The sequence below is a fragment of the Trichechus manatus genome, unplaced genomic scaffold, assembly GCF_000243295.1.
Source record: "Trichechus manatus latirostris isolate Lorelei unplaced genomic scaffold, TriManLat1.0 scaffold00028, whole genome shotgun sequence".
Taxonomy (NCBI): domain Eukaryota; kingdom Metazoa; phylum Chordata; class Mammalia; order Sirenia; family Trichechidae; genus Trichechus; species Trichechus manatus.
The window spans coordinates 4,611,090-4,632,422 of record NW_004443964.1 but is presented as its reverse complement, the minus strand read 5'-3'; the positions used below and the strand labels follow the sequence as shown (position 1 = coordinate 4,632,422).

General features: G+C 52.1%; 2 protein-coding genes across 2 annotated transcripts in view; one reads left to right on the top strand and one right to left on the bottom strand.

Annotated features, from left to right (window-relative positions):
- Positions 1–1,302: 1,302 nt before the first annotated feature.
- On the bottom strand, positions 1,303–13,382 carry TK1 (thymidine kinase 1). Its single transcript, XM_023729169.1, has 7 exons — positions 13,298–13,382; positions 13,154–13,185; positions 11,830–12,020; positions 9,066–9,159; positions 2,085–2,174; positions 1,578–1,697; positions 1,303–1,494 (listed from the first exon to the last, which is right to left on the bottom strand). The coding sequence occupies exons 1-7, from the start codon at positions 13,380–13,382 to the stop codon at positions 1,303–1,305; spliced, it is 804 nt and encodes a 267-aa protein (XP_023584937.1).
- Positions 13,383–13,848: 466 nt separating this feature from the next.
- The window catches only part of AFMID (arylformamidase), a 23,794-nt gene continuing 16,309 nt past the window's right edge, over positions 13,849–21,333 (top strand). The window contains exons 1-2 of the mRNA XM_004374376.2: positions 13,849–13,927; positions 15,964–16,054. Coding sequence (XP_004374433.2) covers positions 13,868–13,927; positions 15,964–16,054 — 151 coding nt within the window. The 5' untranslated portion in view covers positions 13,849–13,867. The remainder of the gene's footprint in view (positions 13,928–15,963; positions 16,055–21,333) is intronic.

The window sequence follows — 21,333 nt, the reverse complement described above, 5'->3', positions numbered from 1 at the left end:
CTCCCCAGATCCCGTGAACTATAGGACTCTGTGCCTCCTCGACATCAGCCACCTTGAGGGACATCTTGCATGGCCCTCCTGTGTGGGGGCCGCAGCCTCTCCCAGATGCCAGAGCCCTACTTGTAGAAGGTTCCCTGGTCTGTGGCTAAGGCTTGGATAAATGACCAACTGCCTGGAATATGGCCAAGGGGAGGGCAGGGGGCCGGGGGGCCCTCTCGGACCACCCTCACCGCCAGGTGCAGGTGGGCACAGCCCCCGCCGCCCCCGCAGGCCCCCCTGCCGCCCCACCCCCACTGCAGCAGGACCCAGGGCCTGTTTTCCAAGGTGCAGCTGAGCTGTGTCTTCTTGGCTCCCAAACTGCCAAGTGTCTATTTCACAAACAAAACTGAGCTCACAGCCTAGCTGGCAGCACCCACCACAGGTCTCTTTCCAAACTGGGCACCGGGCGCCTCCATCCGCCCATTTAGTCCTGAAACCTGCCCAGGCAGAAAGGCGGGTGGTTCCTCTTCCAGGTTCCGCTTCCCAGGGATTTCTCAGTAATACAGAAAAGGGTCAGGAGAGGAACCCCCACCTCACCGTGCCCGGGTCACCCAAGCTCCCGCTTTGCAGTGCAGAGGCCTGTGAGGTTAAAGAGAACCATGCCTGTACTAAATGGTTAACTTTATTATTAGTTATTCATTTTATAAACGCCACAGAAGAATCTTGTCCCTTGCGCCGGCCACGTGCCCACTCCCACTTGAAAAGCCAGGCCCCCCGGGTCTGAGCCCTAGCGGGCTGAGTGTCACCTGTGGATGGAAGCCAGGGGTTCGGGGAAAAACGAGCAGTAAACGTAGGAAGGGAAGCAAGAGGGCCATCCTCAGAGGGTGGGCATCTCGGTGCGAGACGGCGAGCCCCAGCCGGACGGGTGCTGGGGATCGGACTTCCCGGTGAGAACAGAAACCAACAGTGAGAGCCGCAAAGGGGGAAGAGGGCAGCAGCGCTGATGTCACAAGAGCATGCGGCTCTGCCCTCATCCCAAAGGCCGGAGGCCCCGAGCAGGGCCAGTGGACCAGCTGCCGGGAAGGGAACTAAGAAGGGCTGTGGCTGCGTGGGGAGTTGTGACACGAACATGCCCAGCGGGAAAGGGCACTTCTCATAGCGTAGAAATTTCCACAAGCAGCAAGGCCTCGTCTGGCCCCAGGACTTCTTTGTCAGAAAGGCCTTGGGCGGGGGGGCGGGGGGGGGGATGGCACCCGCTAGGGGGCAGCAGTGGAAGGGGGCGGGCGGCAGGCAAGGGGCCCTGGAAGGGCTCCTCTGGACCCTTCAGTGGACCGAGTTGCACTGCAGGACCTGCTGGGGGGCAAAAAGCTTCCGGACACCCACCGCCTCCCCTGGCCTCCCCAGTACCGGGCAGTTCTCCTTGTTGTCCAGCCCCGGCGGCTGGCTGGAGGACTTCTTGAAGTAGCAGAGACGGCACACCGAGTGGTACTTGTCTGCTCCGCCTATCACCTCCACCTGGCCACAGGGACACGGGCGGGTGTGAAGGCTGGGACCCGCTGTGTCCCCCCAACCCCCCGGGGAGAAGGCAGAGGGCGTACCTCTTTCTCAGAGCCCAGCCTCTTGGTGTAGGCAGCCTCGCGGAAGCACTCCATGCACACAGCGGTCAGCTTCACCACGCTCTCGGCCAGCGGCACCAGGTTCAGGATGCTCCCGAAAGCCTGCAGGTCCCGCGGAAAGACCGCAGGTGAGGCCGCCCGTCTCTCCTGGTGGGCTTCCCGTCCTTCTAAACCCTTTGACTCACAAGCACTCAAGCCGGGGAGTTTGCTTTTCCCCTAATTGCACCATCTGTCCCTTCACCAATTCAAAGCACCTGGCTACGGTAGCCGGTGTCCCTCTGGGACAGACTCACTCCTGGACAGACCAGGGGGCTGGCGTGGCTTGTCTGAGCCCCTGGGCTGCCAAGGCCTGGTCTGAGCACCTTGGCACTGCTCTGGTCACCCAGGGAGGGCGCATTAGGCTGACCGTCCTTGGGCACTGCCCCGTGGCTGCCTCAGCCCCCTCTTCCTCTCCAGATCCCATCCCAAAGCCTGAATGAGATGCCTTACCTTCCTCTGGAACGTTCCATCCAGGGCGGCCACGATCACAGTCTTCCCAGCGTTGGCCATGGTCTCGCTGAACTCCACGATGTCGGGGAACTGGGAAGGAGGGTGGGGGAGAGGAGTGAGCACCCACCCCTGGGCAACAGCTTCCTGAAGCCGTGAAGACCCGCCAGCTCCGGCCACTCAGGTCAGTGGAGCACAAGAAGCAGTCGGCTCTAACCCTCCCACCCAGAGATGAGTCTGCACCCACTTTCACTGTGAGCAGCCGGGTATGGTCCCAATTGCACAAGTCCTATGCCAGTTTCTGCTCTGTGGCCCAGCCTCCGGGACACCTAACCACACCATGTGGCCGGCTCGAAGCCGTCTCACACCCCTAGGGCTCCAAAGCTCCTGGAGAGCACGCCTCCTTGGGCTTCAACGCCACTCTCGCACCAACGGGCTGTAAGACCTTGGCAATGAAGTAGCCTTTCCAAACCTGTTTCACCACCTAAGAAATGACAAGGAAGGCCCTTGGTGTCACTTAAGGATTAAAGGCACTCAGATCATTTATTACACAGTAAAACCTGCGAAAACAGGAACCTGTGTAAGGGGGAAAACTGCCAGAGAAGGAAAAAAAAAACTTATTTCCCACTAAGAGAGAGCGACAGGAAAAAAACTTGCAAGACCCGGAAAAACACGGCCGTTGGTCGAGTTCTGGCTCTCACGGGTTTCTCTGTACACGTGATTTGGCGGGTAGGCGACCTGTGTTCCTGCCTCGCGTTTTCTTGGTGTGCCGGATGACGCTTTAGGAAGGGGCAGGGGCCCCACTGGCTGTTCACACACAGGACAGGCATGTCCTTCTAAATATAGACCTGCAGAAAAGGTCACACTTCACAAGTCAAATTTCATTTTTAAGTGGCCCAGGGAGAGGCTGCTACTTAAACAAATCCTTTGCTGAATTCTCCCAGCCAGTCTCACCTCCTTCAGTCGGTTGTTTCTATATATGGAGACTGGTCCTGTGGGTGGGCTGGAAGTGGGGATGTCCTTGTCTTTGGGGACATAGATGTCCACCTCGTTTATCATCTTCCAAGGGCTGGCTAATGGCCAGGCGCTGGGATGAGCCCTGGCTCCGTGCCAGTGAGGCCCCCACCCCCCCCCGCATGGACACACTAATAGTCACATGTGACCTCCGTGGTCCCAAAGGCAGAAACATCAGGACAGCGGTGAAGGACGGGATGGTCAAAGACAAAGGAAACTCCACAGACAAGATCCAAAGGCTAGTAAATGTGGGGGAGATATTTACAGCACGTGACAAAGGGCACCAGTTATTTCAAATCCATTGAAAAAATGAATGAAGAGACAAAACAGGGGGAAGTCCTAAAAAGGCAATTACCGAAGAGAAGTAAAAACAAGTAGGCAGTCAACACGGAAGGTGTTAGCCGCATCAGTACTGAAAGAGAAACACAACCCAAACAGAGTGGGTGCGATCTATCAACCATGGCCCCACAAGCCACTCCTCTCTCTTGGGATTTCTGCCAAGGGCATAACTGGTCCCCGTTGTCCTCTGGCCCCTATAGTACATTCTCCTCAGATTGCACCACCCTTCACCAGCTTCTCGTCTCTCACAGGGTTAATTCCAAAGTCTTTACCGGCCTGCCAGCCACCATGCGGCCCTGGAAAGGGCTCCCTCCGCCTCCCTGGCTCCTGCAGATGGGCCTCCTTTCTACTCCCTGAGTATGCTGGGCTCACCCCCTCACCTCGCTTCAGCCTTTCTGACCGTCCCACAAAACAGCACCCCACCTTCTCTGCCTGTCCCCTCTAATCCATAGCAATTGTCACTACCCGACATATTGTGTCTTTTCCTCTCCTAAGTAGAATCCCAGCTGAAGGGCAGGGACTCTGGCTTGTATCCCCAGCCCCGAGAGCCACGTGGTACAAGCTGAAAAAGCATTGACTGAATGAATGAATGAATGGCCCCCTTGACGGAGCAACTCCACTTAGTCGATAAATCCGAATACCTTAGACTGCTGTTTAGTGATTGTTGATAGTACACCAAAAACCCATTGCCGTCAAGTCGATTCCAACTCACAGTGACCCTACAGGACGGAGTAGAACTGCCTCGTAGGGTTTCCAAGGAGCGGCTGGTGGATTCGAACTGCTGACCTCTTGGTTAGCAGCTGTAGCTCTGAACCACTGCCCTACCAGGGCTCCAAGGTGTCTGTATGCAGATGTTCATCACGGCCTTTAAACGTCCGAGGTTGTTAGCTGGTGTGGAGCTGGTCCCAACTCACAACGACCCCACACACAATGGAATGACAGAGTGCCTGGTCCTGTGCCATCTGCACGAGCAGTGCAGTGGGTTCCCTTTGTGGCCTTTTGCCCGGGATTTGTGGAAAAGAACAATGTGGAGAGGATTTCCCAAGCTGGTTGATGTTTCCTGGGTAATTGACGATTTGCTGGGCTCCCATCCGGCTAGGAAGGCCCAGCCTTTAAACTGACAAGAAATACCCTATATAAAGGGCTGAAACAGGTTTTTGGGGGCTTCTTGGCTGAGAGTTGAGAGGGTGGCATGTCTGTTAGGACATAGAAGCCCTGTGCTGGAAACCTGGCCAGATTGGGGTGAAAGAGCTGTAATGCACTTAGAGCTGTGGCTCGGCAGTGATGGTTCCAGAAGCAGCAGAGACAACCAGCAGACCCAGAGGACGGCAGCAGAGTGAAGCAGAGCTAAGCTGCACTGGCCAGGCCATGGCAGCCCAAAAGAGACGTCACAGAGCGTTTGAGAGTATCTGTTCTCCCTGGAGATGCAGAGGCCTGTGCTGGGACTCCTCCTGGGCCTTGCCCTATGCATATCTTCATTGGTCGTTCATATCCTTCTGTTACAGTAAAGTTGTTATCACAGGTATGGTGATTCCATGAGTTTGTGGACCTTGCAATGAATTATCAAACCAGTAGAGAGAGTGCTGTGGTGTTAGAAATGGTGGGGAAGGTGGAAAGTGGAGATCTAGTCAACCTCTGCTTCATACGAACTGGCTTTGTGCTGATTCTTAGTTGAAGTTAGCTATGAAGTTAGATAAAAAGTTATTCCGTTCAACTCCATAGGGTTTTCATTGGCTGATTTTCGGAAGTAGTTGCAGGCCTTTCTTCCTAGTCTGTTTCAGGCTGGAAGTGCCACTGAAACCTGTTCAGCATCCTAGCAACCTGCGAGCCTCCACAGATGGACAGGTGGTGGCTGTGCATGAGGCGCATTGGCTGGGAATTGAACCTGGGTTTCCCACATGAAAGGCGAGAATTCTACCACTGAGCCACCAATGCCTCATTAAATGTCATATACTACTATCTTAAATAAGAAATAGTATACTCAGGAAAGAAGATACCGTGTAGTTACTAAAAAATGATGAGAAGGATGGGCATCTGCTGGCACGGAAAAGCGGTCACAGCATGTGATACGAGCCCAATTTATAAAAAAATACATGCATGAAGACTAGAAGGATACGGACTAAAATGTCAAGTATTTTTTGCGCATTTGTCTGTTTTTCTGGGTGGTGAAAAAGAACGGCAGCCCCGGACAACTGGGAGCCAGCCTGCCACTCAGCTGGGCCTTGGTGTCCTGTTGAACATGAACAATTTCACAGAACATCAACACTCGCCACTCTGTGGCTGTGATGGATCAAGAGAAAAAGAAATCGCATCTGATCAGATGAAGCACGAACACTATCCAAGTCACAAAACACCAACCGCACCCCGCCTCCTGGCCAATCCAAGTGACAGGCGCTTCTTTATCAATTACTGCTTTAGCCTTGCTGGAGACTATCCTCCCTAGAGATAAGGTTGAAGACACCAGTCAGGGACAGACCCTGAACTTCTTGTAGAGAACAACAGCCCTGAGCAGCTAGGACAGAGTGGAAGAATGGTAACTTTTTTTTTAATAGTGGGAATAAACAAAAAAACCCCAAATCCATTGCTGTTGAGTTGATCCAACTCATAGCGACCATGATAGTGGGAATACTAAATACTTATTGAATGAACTAAAGTTTTACTTACTTGCCAGGGAGTAAGTAGACAAATAAATCCCTCCTACAAGTTGGAACAGGACTTTGGAGAAGTTGGAACAACTTCAGGGCATTAGGATATCAAGCAAGGAGGAGTAAGAAGAGAAAGGTCCCTGTCTGAGGGGTCTGGGTTGGCCTCTGTACACCTGCTTAGCCTAGGTCAGGAGAGAAGGGCTGTCCAGCAAGACACAGAGATAGGTCCCAAGCTTCCTGCCTCTGAGGGCCAGACCCCGAGGCGGATCCCATATCCACACGTCCATTGAGACCACAGTTTGAAAGAGAAAGGAAAAAGCTGCCTGACCCATACCCACCCCAAGCTCACCTTCTTGGCTGGAAGTCCTTCAACCATAAAGCAATGGAAGAAAATATAGATGTGTGTGTGTGTGTGTGTGAGAGAGAGAGTGAGTGAGAGAGAGAGAGAGAGAGAGAGAGACAGAGAGAGACAGAGAGAGAGAGAGAGAGAGACAGAGAGAGAGACAGAGAGAGAGAGAGAAAGACACCAAACCAAACTCGTTGCCATCCAGTTGATTCCAACTCATGGCAACCTCATGTGTTACAAAGTAGAACTGGTTTTCTTGGCTGTAATCTTTATGGAAGCAGATTGTCAGGTCTTTGTTCCATGGCACTGCTGGGTGGGTTCGAACCGCCAACCTCTAGGTTAGTAGTCGAGCGCAAAACTTTTGCATCACCCAGGCACAGTTGTGCTCAAAAGAAAACACTGTGTCGTCATTGTCTCTGGATCAGAAATGGACTGGACCCACCCACGTGGGCAAGCAGATGTGGTGGTGACAGCTACAGGCGGCCTGGAGCCCCGAGCAGGCACTGGAGGCCGGAAATCCATCTTTGCAGGGGAAACACCCCAGTGGGGTTGGGGACTGGTCAGCCTCACCCCAGGAACGCAGCTCAGGGCTGTGACTTATATAGCATCAGATGGTGGATGAGAACGAGAAGGAGCCCTCGTGGCACAGTAGTTAAAGCACTTGGCTGCTAACCGAAAGGTTGGTAGTTTGAATCCACCAGCTGCTCTGAGGGAGAAAGATGTGGCAGTCTGCCTCCGTAAAGATTAGTCTTGGAAACCCTATGGGGCGGTTCTACCCTGTCCTATAGGGTCACCATGTGTCGGAATCGACTTGATGGCAAAGGGTTTGGTTTTGGTTTGGGTGAGAATGGCAGGGCCGGAAGGCCTGGACTGACCCGGGGAGGACTGGAGCTGTAATGTCCCTGTAGGATATTAGCACGCGAGCCGCCTGATTCTGTGCTGGGAACCTGGAAGGAGGGTGGGCAAGGATGGCTAACTGTTCACCAAAAAACAAACAAAACTTCCAGGGTGTAGAGCTAGAGTACATAAGCACCAAGGGCGCCTGTGCATTCTCCTGGCTCCCGCAGCATATATGAGCGTGTGTTATGGGCTGAATTGTGTCCCCAAAAATTTATGTTAAAGTCCTAACCCCTGGACCTGTGAATGTGACCTTGTTTGGAAATAGGGCCTTTGAAGATGTTCTCAGTTAACATAAGGTCACATCGAAGTAGTAGTTGCTAGCTGTCACCAAGTGGGATCCAACTCATAGCGATCCCGTGACAGAGCAGAACCACCACATAGGGTTTTCTAGGCTGTAACCCTTATAGGAGCAGACTGCCAGGTCTTTCTCCTGCGGAGCCATGTGTGGTTCAAACCGCCAACCTTTCAATCAGTAGCTGCTGTTGCACTACCAGGGCTTCTTATACGTATAACAGAACAAAACATTGCCCAGCCCGGCGCTATCCTTAAAATCGTTGGCATGTTTTAGCCCATTGTTGCAGCCACCGTGTCAATCCGTCTCATGGTTTCCCTCGTTTTCGTTGACCCTCTAACTTTACCAAACATGATGTCCTTCCTAGTGACTGGTCTTTCCTGATGACGTGTCCAAATTAAGCAAAATGAAATCTCGCCATTCTCGCTTCAAAGGAGCATTATGGCTGTACCTTCTCCAAGACAGATTTGTTTGTTCTTCTGGCAACACATGGTATATTCAACATTATTTCCCAATACAATTCAAATGCATCAATTCTCCTCCAATCTTCCTTTTTCGTTGTCCAGCTTTCACATGCATGTGAGGTGAGTGAAAAGACCATAGCTTCAGCAATTAAAGAATAGCAGACTTAAAAGGCACACCAAATACAAAACAGGATAAAAATGAAGATTTTTTTATTGTTCTGAGAAAGAATAGGCAGATTACCCACCCAGGAAAGTAACGATTAGACTGATAACAGCCTTCTTGTTAGCAACAATGAGTGCTGGTACTTTTTCAAAGCAACAAGGAAAAATCGTGGTCAACCTACTATCTGCTACTCAGCTTAAACTAGAAGGCAAAATAAAGACATTTTCAAAGACTAGGAAGACTAGGGGAGCTTCTCATCTATACATCCTGGCTGCGAGAACTACTGAAGAATGTATTTCGGCAAGAAGAAAAATAAACTCATAAGGAATGAGTAAAAGCAACAATGGGCCAAGCAAAACAGAACATTCCCTATGCACCAGTGTTAACCGAACTGAACCCATTGCTGTTGAGTCATAGCAATGATGCCGACTCATAGAGACCCTACAGGACAGAGGAGAACTGCCCCATAGGGTTTCCAAGGAGAGGCTGGTGGATTCGAACTGCCAACCTTTTGGTTAGCAGCCACCAGGCCCTGCTAGTGTTGAGAAGTCTAATTTTTTTGTTCACTATAAAATAAATATTACATATTTTTTGAAAGGTAAAATAAATTCCATACAACAATAACATGGAAACTAGGAAGCAGTGTTTCAAACACCATTTGTTAAAGGAAGTTAACTTATCTTGTTTACTTTAAGTGTGAAAGTGTAAGGGTAACTATTAAAAGCACAGAAATAGAACCAGTAACCTCTAAGCTAGCAGAGGAAAAAGCAGGACAGAGAGGGTACTCCTAGGAAGAGTGACACCAGGAGAAGCCAACTTACAAACTGTCCTTCGTCAATGCCTATGACCGCCACGCCCAGGGCCTCCTGGGCCACATCCCGGAGCAGGCAGGCTGGCAATGCCTCCATGGTGTTCCTGTGGAGGGAAAGCCAGAGCGTGAGCAGAGCCAGGGAGACGGACGTCGGAAAACCAGGGTACCTCTTGACTACTGCTCCACCCGCAAAGCAGGCTGTGGCCTTTGCCCAGCGGAGCTTTGAGAAATCAGCACCCATGAGAAGGGATTTAGGGAGAATAGATGCCCTTGCTCCAAAGCCCAGGATTTTTAACGAAGAAATTCACTTTTCGCTTTGGACTAGAAATTAGCAATGCCCAATATAATTCTGTACTGAGACCCAGAGCTCTTCTACGCCCTGTCCAGCGGCTGGGCAGACAGGCCGATTCTCCATCAGGTGCAGCAGGCACAGTGCCCGGGGGTCAAGGATACTTGTAGGGGCCAACGGAAATGTTTTCTTTGAAAACATCAGAAGAAAATAAATAACTCAGCTTGGAGTATACGTCTTGCATCAAGGCAGCCATAATATATATATTTTTTATTTTTATTAATGGAGGAAGGAGGAGCAGCGGTGGCTCAGTGATAGAATTCTTGCCTTTGATGTGGGAAATCTGGGTTTGATTCCCGGCCGACGCACCTCATGCGCAGCCACCACCTGACTGTCAGTGGAGGCTTGCATGTTGCTGTGATGCTATGAGCAAAGCTTCCAGACTAAGAGGGACTAGAAAGAAAGGCCTGGTGATCTTCCATAAATCAGCCAGTGAAAACCCTATGGACCACAACAATCTGATCCACAAATGATCATGAGGATGGCGCAGGGCCAGGCAGCATTTCGTTGTGTTGTGCATGCGGTCACCATGAGCCGAGGGCAGCTTACAACGTGGCGGGATGGGCCCATGAATGTGACCCTAGGGGCAGACCGTTAGCACCAGCCTCTAAAAGACCCCTGCAATGCCCCAGCAGGGGTAAGCCTGGGGCCCTGCCCGCAGTGCAAAGACCTGGAATCCCCTCCTTTGGGCTCCTCCAGACAGGTCAAAAGACTCCGCCAAGATCACATGGCTACTAACCGGCAGAGCCGGGAGGCCAACTAGTCTGGTTTCAGGCTGTTACACCGCTGCTCCTGGGTCCTGCAGGGAGAACCCTTTGCACATGTGGGAGGCATGTGTGCAGATGGACCACCTGGCACACACAGCGGGAACAGAACATTCCAGAGCCACTGCAAGATGTTTTGGGCCCCACCCTAGCCCCGCAGCCAGTGGGGGTTGTGGAGAGGAGAGCTGTTGTTTATGTATACCTTCTGCCTGCCTAAACAGCTTCCGCGTTTTTCTACAATGTTGGTTTATTGTGTCCTCATTCTTGAACTGGTGTTTGGGAAGAACTGTTAGCTTCCTGACTTCTCAGCAGCTTATAGCTGCGTTTGTTGTTGTCATGTGTGCTCGAGTCAGTTCTAACTCAGAGACCCTATAGGACAGAGTGGAACTGCCCCGTAGGGTTCCAAGGCTGTAATCTTTCTCCCTCTCCCTCGGCGCAGCTGGCAGGTTTGAACCACCCACCATTCGGTTGGCAGCCAAGAGCTTAACCACTGCGCCCCCAGGGTTCCTTGTAGCTGTATTTACAGCAAAGAAAATATTTTACAACTGCTGCTTAGCTCACAGCTGTCATCTTGCTATGGTCTTACTTCAAGATCTAAGAAGAGCGCTAAACAGCACTTGATGTATTTTAAATTCCCTCTTCCCTCCCCAAAACAGAGGAGGCCAGAGGCAGCAGGTAGCCCTAACTCTGGCCTGTGGTCCCCCAGCCAAGTGCTCAGTTACTGCTCTGAGCCCGTCCCCGTCTGCGACCAGCCCATGCTAGAGATGCTTTTTTACCCACATGGCAGAGCCTGGATGGAATCCCGGATCTGACTGACTACAGAAGTCACACTTGTGAGCTCTGTACACTGCAGCCTTCCCTGCTTTCACGGACCTCCCCAGGTGTGCACACCCATCCTGGGCGCGGCACCGCCAGTGCTTTTCAGGGCTGAGGAGGCAAACTCACACAACACTATCAAGAAGCGGAAGCCCGGGACTCAACCCCGGCTCTGGAGCCAAGTCCTGGCACTCTCCACTCTGCCACCCACCTGGAGTCAGAAGCCAGAGGCTGCCACCCTGACGCCACACCCCAGGTTCTCTGGACCAGGCTCTGTGGCCCAAGCCCTGCGTGTGGTTCAGCTGTGCCACGGGGGCTCAGGTGGTCACATCCGGGGGACCGAGCGACTCGGGCTCAGAAACATCAGGCTCCAATTCCAATCTGCTGCCAAGAACAGGCAGAAATGGAACTCAGTGTAACCCACAGACCTGGGGCTGCAGACTGAAATGTCTACAGGGTCAGGCAAATAAATACAATGGGAAAGCATGGAGACTACAGGCACCAGGGAGGTGGCTGAGGACAACCAAACTAAAAAAAATAAGCAAAAACCAATGTGCAGGCCGACCAAAACCAGTCTGCATCCTCTGTGTACATGTAAACTCTAGAGCAGCAGTTCTCAGCCTCAGCAGTATCCGGGCGGCTCCCCCACCCCAGCTGTGACAACCAAAAATACCTGCAGACACCACCCAATGCTCCCCAGGGGCAAAATCGCCCTGGTTGAGAACCACGGCTCTGGAGTCTCATGCCAGGCACCAGCATTACTGATCATCAGTGCTCTGGCCACCTGTTCTGTGCCCGGCGAATTTTCCCTGGACCTCTCAGAGCAGGCGGGGGCAGGGGCTGACCTGTCATGTGTGGAGAAGCCACTGCCGTAGCGGGTGTCCTTGGCATACTTGATCACCAGGCACTTGTACTGTGCGATCTGGAAGCGGCGGACCCGTCTCATCAGCTCTGTGCTACAAGGGCAAAGGGCCGGTGAGGCCACAGCCTGTGGGACGAAGAACTCCATCTCCACGGGCTGGACTCCCGCCGCCCCCTGGTGGTTTACAGGCAGAAGGACAGCGGGGGGAGTGTGGGAATCCAAAACCAAAACCAAACCCATTGCAATCAAGTTGATTCTGACTCATAGCGACCCTACAGGACAGAGGAGAACTGCCCCATAGCGTTTCCTAGGCTGTAATCTTTACGAAAGCAAACTGCCACGTCTCTCTCCCGCGGACCGGCTGGTAGGCTCAAACTACTAACCTTTCGGTTAGCAGCCGAGCGCCTAATCACTGCCCTCCAGGGCTCTCTGAGTGTGGAAAAGCCGCTAAGAAAGAAGAACGGGAACTCTAAGAGTTCCCGGCTGGACACGAACCAAAAAAAAAAACAAAAAAAAAATGTGTACTACTGTTTCATGAGAAACTATTTGTTCTGTAAGCCTTCACCTGAAGTGGACACGAACCAAAAAAAAAAACAAAAAAAAAAATGTGGTGGGGAAGGTGGGGGTGGGCCGCTCTCCCGGCCGAGGGGCCGGCTGATTGCACCTGGAAATGATCTCATCCACAGACCTACTTCCACCGGCAGTTAGCAGAATTAACTTCACCAAAGTTTTCCCTGCAGTAGTGAAAGCACTTCGCCTCTGGGGCCAAGAAGCTCCACCCAGATTCTGTAGCAACCCCACAGGCCAAATCAGGAGGGGCCCGCTCCAAGGGCCTTCCAGCGGGAGGAGATCAGGGGGCTCCCCAGCCTCACAGGCCCCTCAGTGTGGAAAATAACCCTGTCTCCTCGCCACACAAAGAAGCCGGGCACACCTTAAGGGGACTAGGGTACAGCGGAGCACCAGGGCCTGCCCACTAAGGTCACGACTGGAAAGACTGGAGCCCCCTCCTCTGAGGTCCCTGATAGGGGAGAAGCTGTACTTGGACCAGCTCCAGAACAGGCGTGAACAAAATCGGGGAGGGGGCTTCCTCCAGGACAGGATTCCAGGGATGGAGGGAATCCTGAGCTGGGAATATTCTAGAGGGCTCATCTCTGAGGGGCAGCGGCCAGGGAGGGGTCGCCGGGGAGGACGAGGCCCTCGGGAGAAAGGGTAGGGTCCCCGGGTAGGAGGGTAAGGTCCCTCGGGAGAAGGGTAGGGACCCCGGGGAGGAGGGCGCCCGGACCACCCGCGGCCCCCGAAGCCACTACCTTTTCCCTGAGAACATGGGCCCGAGGATCACCTAGGAGAGAAGGAGAGGTCACTTAGCGGCGCGCTCCGCTACGAGGCCGAGCAGTGGCCGGACCCTGACCCTGCCACCCGGACCCCGCAAGCCAGGACCCCACACGCCCGACCTCGCCCCGGCGCCTGCACCTGGACCTGGCCGCGAGTCTTGCTGGGGGAGCCGGGCAGCACAGTGGGCAAGTTGATGCAACTCATGGCGCCTCCGGGAAACTCACAGGAACGCGGACCTCCGCGGCGGTTCTAAAGCTCCCGCGCCGCAGGTTTCCGCACCGCCACACCCGGCGGGCGGGCCAATGAGGGGGGGCCAAATGGTGCTCACCGGGGCCAATCACCGGGTGAGATTTGACTGAAGCCCGCCCCCTCGTGGGCGGGATCGGCGACAAAGCACAGGAATGAGTTTGGCGCCTTATCGCCGGGAGCCAGCCTGTCAGGTCAGTGGGCGGGGCTACGACGAAGGGGCGGGGCGGGAGCGGAGTTGGCGCGGGATGGCCTGGAGCCAGCCAGTCAGACCACTGGGCGGAGCTACGACGACGAGACTCGGCTGTGTTGGCGCGGGTTCTCCTGGAATCGAGGCAGTGGGCGTGGCTCCGCTGAGCGCAGGCGCGGGGCCTCGACTCATCCCACCCACCCGCCAAGCCTGTAAGTGTCGGCCATGCAGTCACGAGGTTGTAGACGGCAGAATGGGTGGTCACGCTGAAAGTCGCTGGGATGAGGCTCCCTGGAAGAAGCTGTCTGAAGAGGTAGGCGGATTGCAGGGAGGAGTGAGTAGGGGCTTGAGAAGGTCATCTCAGAGACTAGATTGGAGTTCTAAGAAGGAAATTTAGAAGCCATCCAGACCTGTGGGCGCCATTGAGCACCTACTGGGTGCCGGGTACCGAATGCTTTAGCACCACCATCATTTTAACTTCTGGCTGCAGATTTTTGTTAGCCCGATTTTAAGGATAGAGGAAATCGAAGCCGGGTTGTTACTCTGTGCATAGCCGCACGAAGGTTAGGGGCAAAGTTTTCCACTCTTGCTACATTTGTCTAAGGTTACACAATATGTGTGGATCTGTGCTTACCTGGGGAGGCTGAGGATGGGGGAGGTCGGTGTTTACTGAGGATTGTTGTGAGGGTTAGAAACAACATTTGCAAAGCACTCAGCGCAGTACCTGGCACTGGGAGAGGTTGTGATTATCATTTCCTTACTCATTTTCCTGGGTTTCGGGCAGTGGTTCTTTTTTGGGTCAGGAGAGCATCTGAAAATCTAATGAAAGTTATGGATACTGCCTCAGGAAATCAACCTCTCTCTCTCTCTCACACACACACACACACACACACACACACACACACTTGCCTACAATATCAGGGAATTCTTAGAAACTCACGGCACCATCTTTGCCATAAATAATAGCAGTGATGCTGATAACAGTCACTGAATACTTGCTGTGTGCCAGACGAGGCTGGAAGGACCCTGCAGGTAGTCACATTTGTTGTTAGGTGCCGTCCAGTCGATCCTGACTCATAGAGACCCCATGTGACAGAGTAGAACTGCCCCATAGGGTTCTCTAGGCTGTAATATTTATGGGAGCAGATTACCAGGTCTTTTCTCTCGTGGAGACTCTGGTGGGTTCAAACCCCTAACCTTTTGGTTAACAGTCGAGCGCTTAACCATTGCATCTCCAGGGCTTCTAATCATATATACTGGTACAAACTGTACAGATCCATGGATCCAGGCTAGGAACTCCATTCAACAGGAGGAAGCAGTAACGCAGATTTGAGTGGTTAGCTTTAAGTCATTCACACGCCTTATCTCCAGAGACTATGTAACTTGCCCAGGGTAAAAGAGCTAGTAAGTGCTGGGGTTAGGATGGCGCTCAGCCCACTTGTCTCCAGAGCCCGGGGTCTTTCTGTGACCTCACCCTGCCCTTAAATTTTCCAGCCCAGCATTCACTGTGACGCCTTTGAGCCCTTTCTCCAGAATGTCGACCCTTGTTATTTTCTCAGTTAAGCCTGAACGTTGAAGACCCTCCATCCCCCAGCCCCAGCTTCTCAGCCCACCTTGGCCAGTGTTTCCAAACACATTTGAGCCTCACCCCATACTCTTGACTGTGCTGTGTCTTCCCCTTGGGTACCCCTCCTTCCATCTTCAGCAGTCACAGTCATACCCTCTCACCCAAGACCTGCCCCATGCCCCCTCCTCTGCAGTGGCCACCCAGCTCTCTGGCCTCCAGCACTGTTGCTGCAGAAAGAGTGGTACGCAAGATCCCATTAACTGGGACACGTTTATCGGACTTCATTGCCCTTGTGTTTAAGGCTGTCGCTGGTTAAAGGCATGATAGACTCTGGCATGCCTCTAGACCATGGAGCAGTAATGGCTGCATCTGACCAGTTATCAGTTGCCATGAAGTTGACCCCGACTCATGGCGACCCCGCGCACTTCACAGTAGAACTGCGCCCCATAGGGTTCTCAATGGCTGGTTTTTTGTAAGTAGATCCCCAGGCCTTTCTTCCAAGGTGCCTCTGGGTGGACTGGAACCTCCAACCTCTCAGCAGCCGAGCGAGTTGACTGTTTGCACCACCCAGGGACTCTGGGGTTGTATCTGAAGTACCTAATTAGTAGAGGCAGAGTTGGGGGGGGAGGGATTCGCCAGGCTGGAGGTTGGAGAGCCTGGGATTTTGGGGAGGGTACTGCTCAAGGGAGAGGAGAGCATCCAGCTTGCAGGTGGTGGGAGGGGGCCGGGGGACATGTTCTGTGTGGAGAACACAGCCTTATAGAACTTCTGTCTGCCCACAGGAGCTGGAGACTCAGTACAGCCCCAGCAGATGGGTCGTCCGGCTGGGAGCAGAGGAGGCCCTCAGGACATTCTCGCAGATGGGAGCCCAGGGTACCATGTGACCTCCCCCTGGCCACTTGGGTGGACTTTCGCCTGTGGCAGCGGTTCAGAATCCTGGGGGTGGGGGAGGGCTATTTCCCAAGCACCAGGTGCTGTTGAGGCCTCTTCGTTGGGGGCGGCGGAGACAGGAAAGGCCAGGTAAGGTCCACCACCCTGTCAGCCATGTTCGGCCGCCTCGCCTGCTTGGTCAGCTGTGCCCAGGCCCTGAGGGTCATACTCTGGGGTTGGCAAAGGGGACATGAAGTAAAAAAGGAAGGCCCCCACTCAGCTGCTGAACGTGGGCTGTTTTGCTATTTATAAAAGAAACGATTTTTTTTTCCCTGTTAAGAAATCAGGCCTTGGGAGCCTGAAAGAGTGGAAGTCTCTTGGTTAATTTCCATCCCTGCTGGTGTCCCCAGAGTGCTGTACTATGATTTCAGCTTTCAACTCCTAGCAGTTTTAAACTTCTCAAAACCAGAATTTGAGATCACCAATTTACTTACAAGACACCAGCAAGGGTTTCTTAATCACCCCACGCCCCGACTGTCCTCGTGCCCTCAGCCCTCCGCCTCCCCTTTGTCCACTTCTCCGGGGATATTCTGGTGGACTTGTCCAGAGTTGCTAGCCATGGAGTTGAGCACTCAGTTAAGTGTCTGTGCCTGCTGCGGAAGCAGGCGCCAGGAAGGAAGCCGTCAGCTCAGCTGGGAAAATCGAGTGTTGACAGAGCTGCCTTTCCAAGGTGTCTGCGTGGGCCTCCGGGGTTGGTGTTCCTCTAAACTGAGATAACCCAGGAGGAGGAACAGGTTTGTCGGGACTTTGTTCCAGCACATTCTGCCACCCTCCTCGTCCCTGTGTCCTGGGTTCTTCCAGGTCCAGTTCTGGTTTCATCTTTGTGCAAGTACATCTATCTGCCTTTGCTCAATAAATATTGGGGCGTGTGGTGAAACAGACATGAGCTTGTAGAATCAGTTTTTGTCTGTCTTACTTGTCTGGAGGGGTAGAAGTGCTGATCTCGTTGAGAAAGGGAGTCAGACGTAAAAAGTTAGTACAGACTTCAGTACTAAACTCCCCGCTGTCTTTGCTTGTTTTGTTGTTGTGTGCCATCGAGTCGATCCCAACTCCTCACGACCCTATAGGACAGAGTAGAACGGCCCCTTAGGGTTTCCTAGCCTGTAAGCTTTACAGGAGTAGATGGCTAGGTGTTTTCTCCTGCAGAGCTGCTGGGTGGTTTCGAACCGCCGACATTTCAGTTTTGACTAGCGGTCGATGTTTAACCGTTGTTCTACTCTTTCTTTGCTTATACTTCCTATATCTTTAGAAGTAGACCACCAAGTCCTTCTTCCTAGTCTTAGTCTAGAAGCTCCGCTGGAACCTGTCCACCGTGGGTCACCCTGCTGGTATTTGAAATACCGGTGGCATAGCTTCCAGCATCACAGCACCACGCATGCTGCCACAGTACGACACACTGACAGGCACTTGGGGACCTTAGAGTGAGATTTAGCCCATTCCCACTGCTGAATTCCTACTGATTCTGAAGGGTCCATGTGCCTAAACATGTCCACTGTCAGGGTATTTACCTTATGGAATCACTGAAAAAAAATAAATAGCCAATAAAAAGAAACCAGGTAGGTAAGTGTTGGTTCATCAATTCTGGAATATTATGCAGTCCTTAAAATGAAAATTGTGAATTAAAAAAAAAGCAAGTACAGACCTAGAAAGGGTGTGCTGCTGCCGTATTAGAAATGGCCTTAGTAACAGCTCGCTCTCTCTAAGCCCTACGGAGTGCTTTCAGTCAACTTGATTTCACTTCCGTTCTCTTTTCTGATGCTCACATCAACCCAGTGTTGCTGCAGGTATAACTGACCCATTTCAAAGATGAAGAACATGAGGCTGAGGACAGGGCCAGGATTAGGGTAAGGCAAGTGAGGCAGCGGCTCGAACGTGCCGGGTCGGTCCTGTCTTTATTTATTTTTTAATTTTTTTATTAATATTTTGTGGTGTTTTGGGTGAAAGTTTACACAGCACATTAGGTTCCCATTTAACAATTACTACACAAATTGCTGTGACATTGGTTGTATTTTCCACAATGTGTCAACAGTCTCATTCATTCCCTTCTGGATGTTTTGCTTACAGTAATCTGGTTTCTCTGTCCCCTTACCCTTTCATCTTTGCTTTAGAGGAATTGTTGACCACTTGGTCTCATGTAGATGATTTTTTAAAGATGCACCGTACTCATGGGTAATGTGTTTTATGAGCTGATCCATTATTTAGCTAAAAGGTGACCTCAGGGGGTAGTTTCTGTTCAAAGTTTATGGAGTATCTCAGAGCCATAGCCTGATGGAGTTCTCTAGTCTCAGTGGGTCCAGTAAGTCTGAACTGTTTTAGAATTTAAGTCCTGTTCCACATTTTTCTCCCCCTCTGTCAGGATCCATCTGTTGTGGCCTTGATCAGAAGGGTCGTTAGTGATAGTCGGGCACCATCTAGTTCTTCTGATCTCAGGGTAGATGAAGCCATTTTATTTAAAATTTTGTTAGTTCCTTGTGGGTTTTTTTTTTTTTTTTTTTATTTTTTATTATTATTTATTTTGTTGTTGTTGAGAATGTACATAGCAGTTCCTCATGGAGTTTTTACATTAATGTTGATTTCTTAAAATAGTTCGTGAAATTTTCTTTATCCTGATTGCTGAGTTTTTGAGCACCCTCTTAAAGCTTGTGTCCAAGGGCAGTGCCTCACTCGCCTCGCTGTGGTCTCGGCCCTCCCTGATGAGGTTAAGTCACTTATGCAAGCTCACACAGCTAGTGACCATCAAAGCTGCTTCCCCAAGCTGAGCTTCCAGGTAAGAGTGGAGCCATTGAAAGGGGATGGTGACAGGCCAGGGGGCGTCAGGATGAGTGTCCTCCAGCTGGCCTCTCCTGGTGGACCTGAAACCTCATCAGCGCTGTGTGTGGTTCTCAGAGTTTGCCTCGTTGAACTCAAACTTACAGGACACTGAGTAGGACGTAGAGGAAATAAAAAAAGCCCCTTCCCAACCCAGGGATCCTTGGGTGGTGCAAAGGGTTAAACACTCAATTGCTCACCGAAAGGTTGGAGGTTCGGGTTCACCCAGAGGCACCTCAGAAGAAAGTCCTGGTGATCTGCTTCCGAAGATCACGGCCATTGATGGAGCGTAATTCTACTCTGACACACGTGGAGGCACCGTTAGTTGGAATCAACTCGATGGTAACTGGTTTTGGTACCAACACAGAAAACCTCCCCACAAAAGCAGAAGAGGAAGAAGAATGTTTTATTATTGAATAAGCATTCGATCAGATGGCAACAGACATCACAGGCAATTTGCTAGAGAGATTGCAGAAACAGAAGGAAATCTCACCCTTTTGTGTAGCCAGGCAGATATAACCCAATGCATGCATGTTCTCAGGATCAATGATATCTAGCCCTCAAGCAAGAGGCCTGGGCAGTACCACTGGTCACACATGGTCCATCCTAAAGCCTGAATCCATTGCCCTCAAGTTGATTCCGACTTATAGCGACTGTATAGGACAGAGTAGAACTGCCCCACAGGGTTTCCAAGGCTGTAATCTTTATGGAAACAGACTGCCACATCTTTCTCACCTTTTGGTTAGCAGTGGAGCACTTTAACCACTGCGCACCAGGGCTCCTAGACCGTCCTAGTCACCTGGTAATTGGGGTGGCCCTCTGTGCTAGCAAGTAGCTGGCACAGTGGTTAAGAGCTTGGCTGCAAACCGAAAGATTGGTGGTTCGAACCCACCAGTCTCTCCAAGGGAGAAGGATGTGGCAGTCGGCCTCTGTAAAGATTTACAGCCTTGGAAACTCTGTGGGGCAGTTCTACTCTGTCCTATAGGGTCGCTGTGAGTTAGAATCGACTCGAGGGCAATGGGTTAATTAATTTATTTATTAACTTCTGTGCTAGCTAATTGCCTCTATCCAAAGGAAGGTGAGCCTTCCCATCTCTATGACAAGCAGGAAGTTATAACTGGGAGGCTGGTGGCAGCCAAAATTAGGCTTCTACCCTCCCACAGAAACTGGGAGAGAGGGGTGCAGTCTTCCTTGGTGACTGCTTTTGAAGGGGATCATTCCCAGGTCCTTGAGAAGAATATTCTTTGTTGCAGAGCTGGCAAGAGACTTACTGAGCTTTTAAAAAGTCACTAAGCGGTAAGCTGAGTCCCTGGGTGGCGCAAATGGTTAAACCCTCGGCTGCTAGCCAAGAGGTTGGCAGTTTGAATCCACCGTGAGGCACTTTGGAAGAAAGGCCTGACGATCTGCTTCTAAATATCACAGCCATTGAAAACCCTCTGGAGCAGTTCTACTCTGACACACATGGGGTCACCATGAGTTGGAGTTGACTTCACAGCAGCTGGGGTGTAGGCAAGCTAAGCCACACAGGAGTAGGGATTTCTGCCTGTTTTGAAGTGACTGCGAGATCCCAAATACCTAGAACAGTGCCAACATTGGGTGCTGTTCCCACAAATACTCGTTTGCTAAATGAACTAAGAAACTGGGAGGGCTGAGCACAGGAACTAGATGGGGCCTGATGGACCCCGCCCTTCTCTTAAATTGCTGCCGCTGCAGGTCTAAACCCTGGGTCCCCAGCCTTCGGTGGCTGTCTTGCCGGTCTCCCCACCATATACCGTGGGTTGGTCTCAGGGTGTGCTGGCCTCTGCGCCCCCTAATTGCTGTAATATAACGCTCTGGTTGGGCCTATGGAACCAGCCCCCCAGGCCTTTAGCTCTAAGAGCTTTGCCATTTTGGGGTGTGCGTAATAGAAATCCAATTTTTGCTTTAACAAAAAAGGACAATTTGCAGTGAGGTTTATCCTGGGGCATCATGTTGGAATTGACTCGAAGGCAGTGGGTTTGGTTTAGGGCATCATATTGAAGCTCCCCAGCGTTCCTGTCCTTGGGTTCAGGGTCCAGCGGGGGTGTTATTCACGCTTTGGGGGGAATCTGTGTGTTGCCTCATTCTCCTCTGTCCCTGTACCCCGGCCACCTACTGTTCACCCCTGGGCCACCTCTGTCACCCCCCGGGCCACCTCTGTCACACCCCCGGACACCTGTCACCCCCTGGGCCAGCTCTGTCACACCCCTGGACACCTCTGTCACTCACCAGGCCAGCTCTGTCACCCCCTGGACACCTCTGTCACCCCTCGGGTCAGCTCTGTCATCCCCCCGGACACCTCTGTCACCCCCCGGGCCAGCTCTGTCACACCCCTGGACACCTCTGTCACCCCCCGGGCCAGCTCTGTCACCCCCCGGGTCAGCTCTGTCACCCCC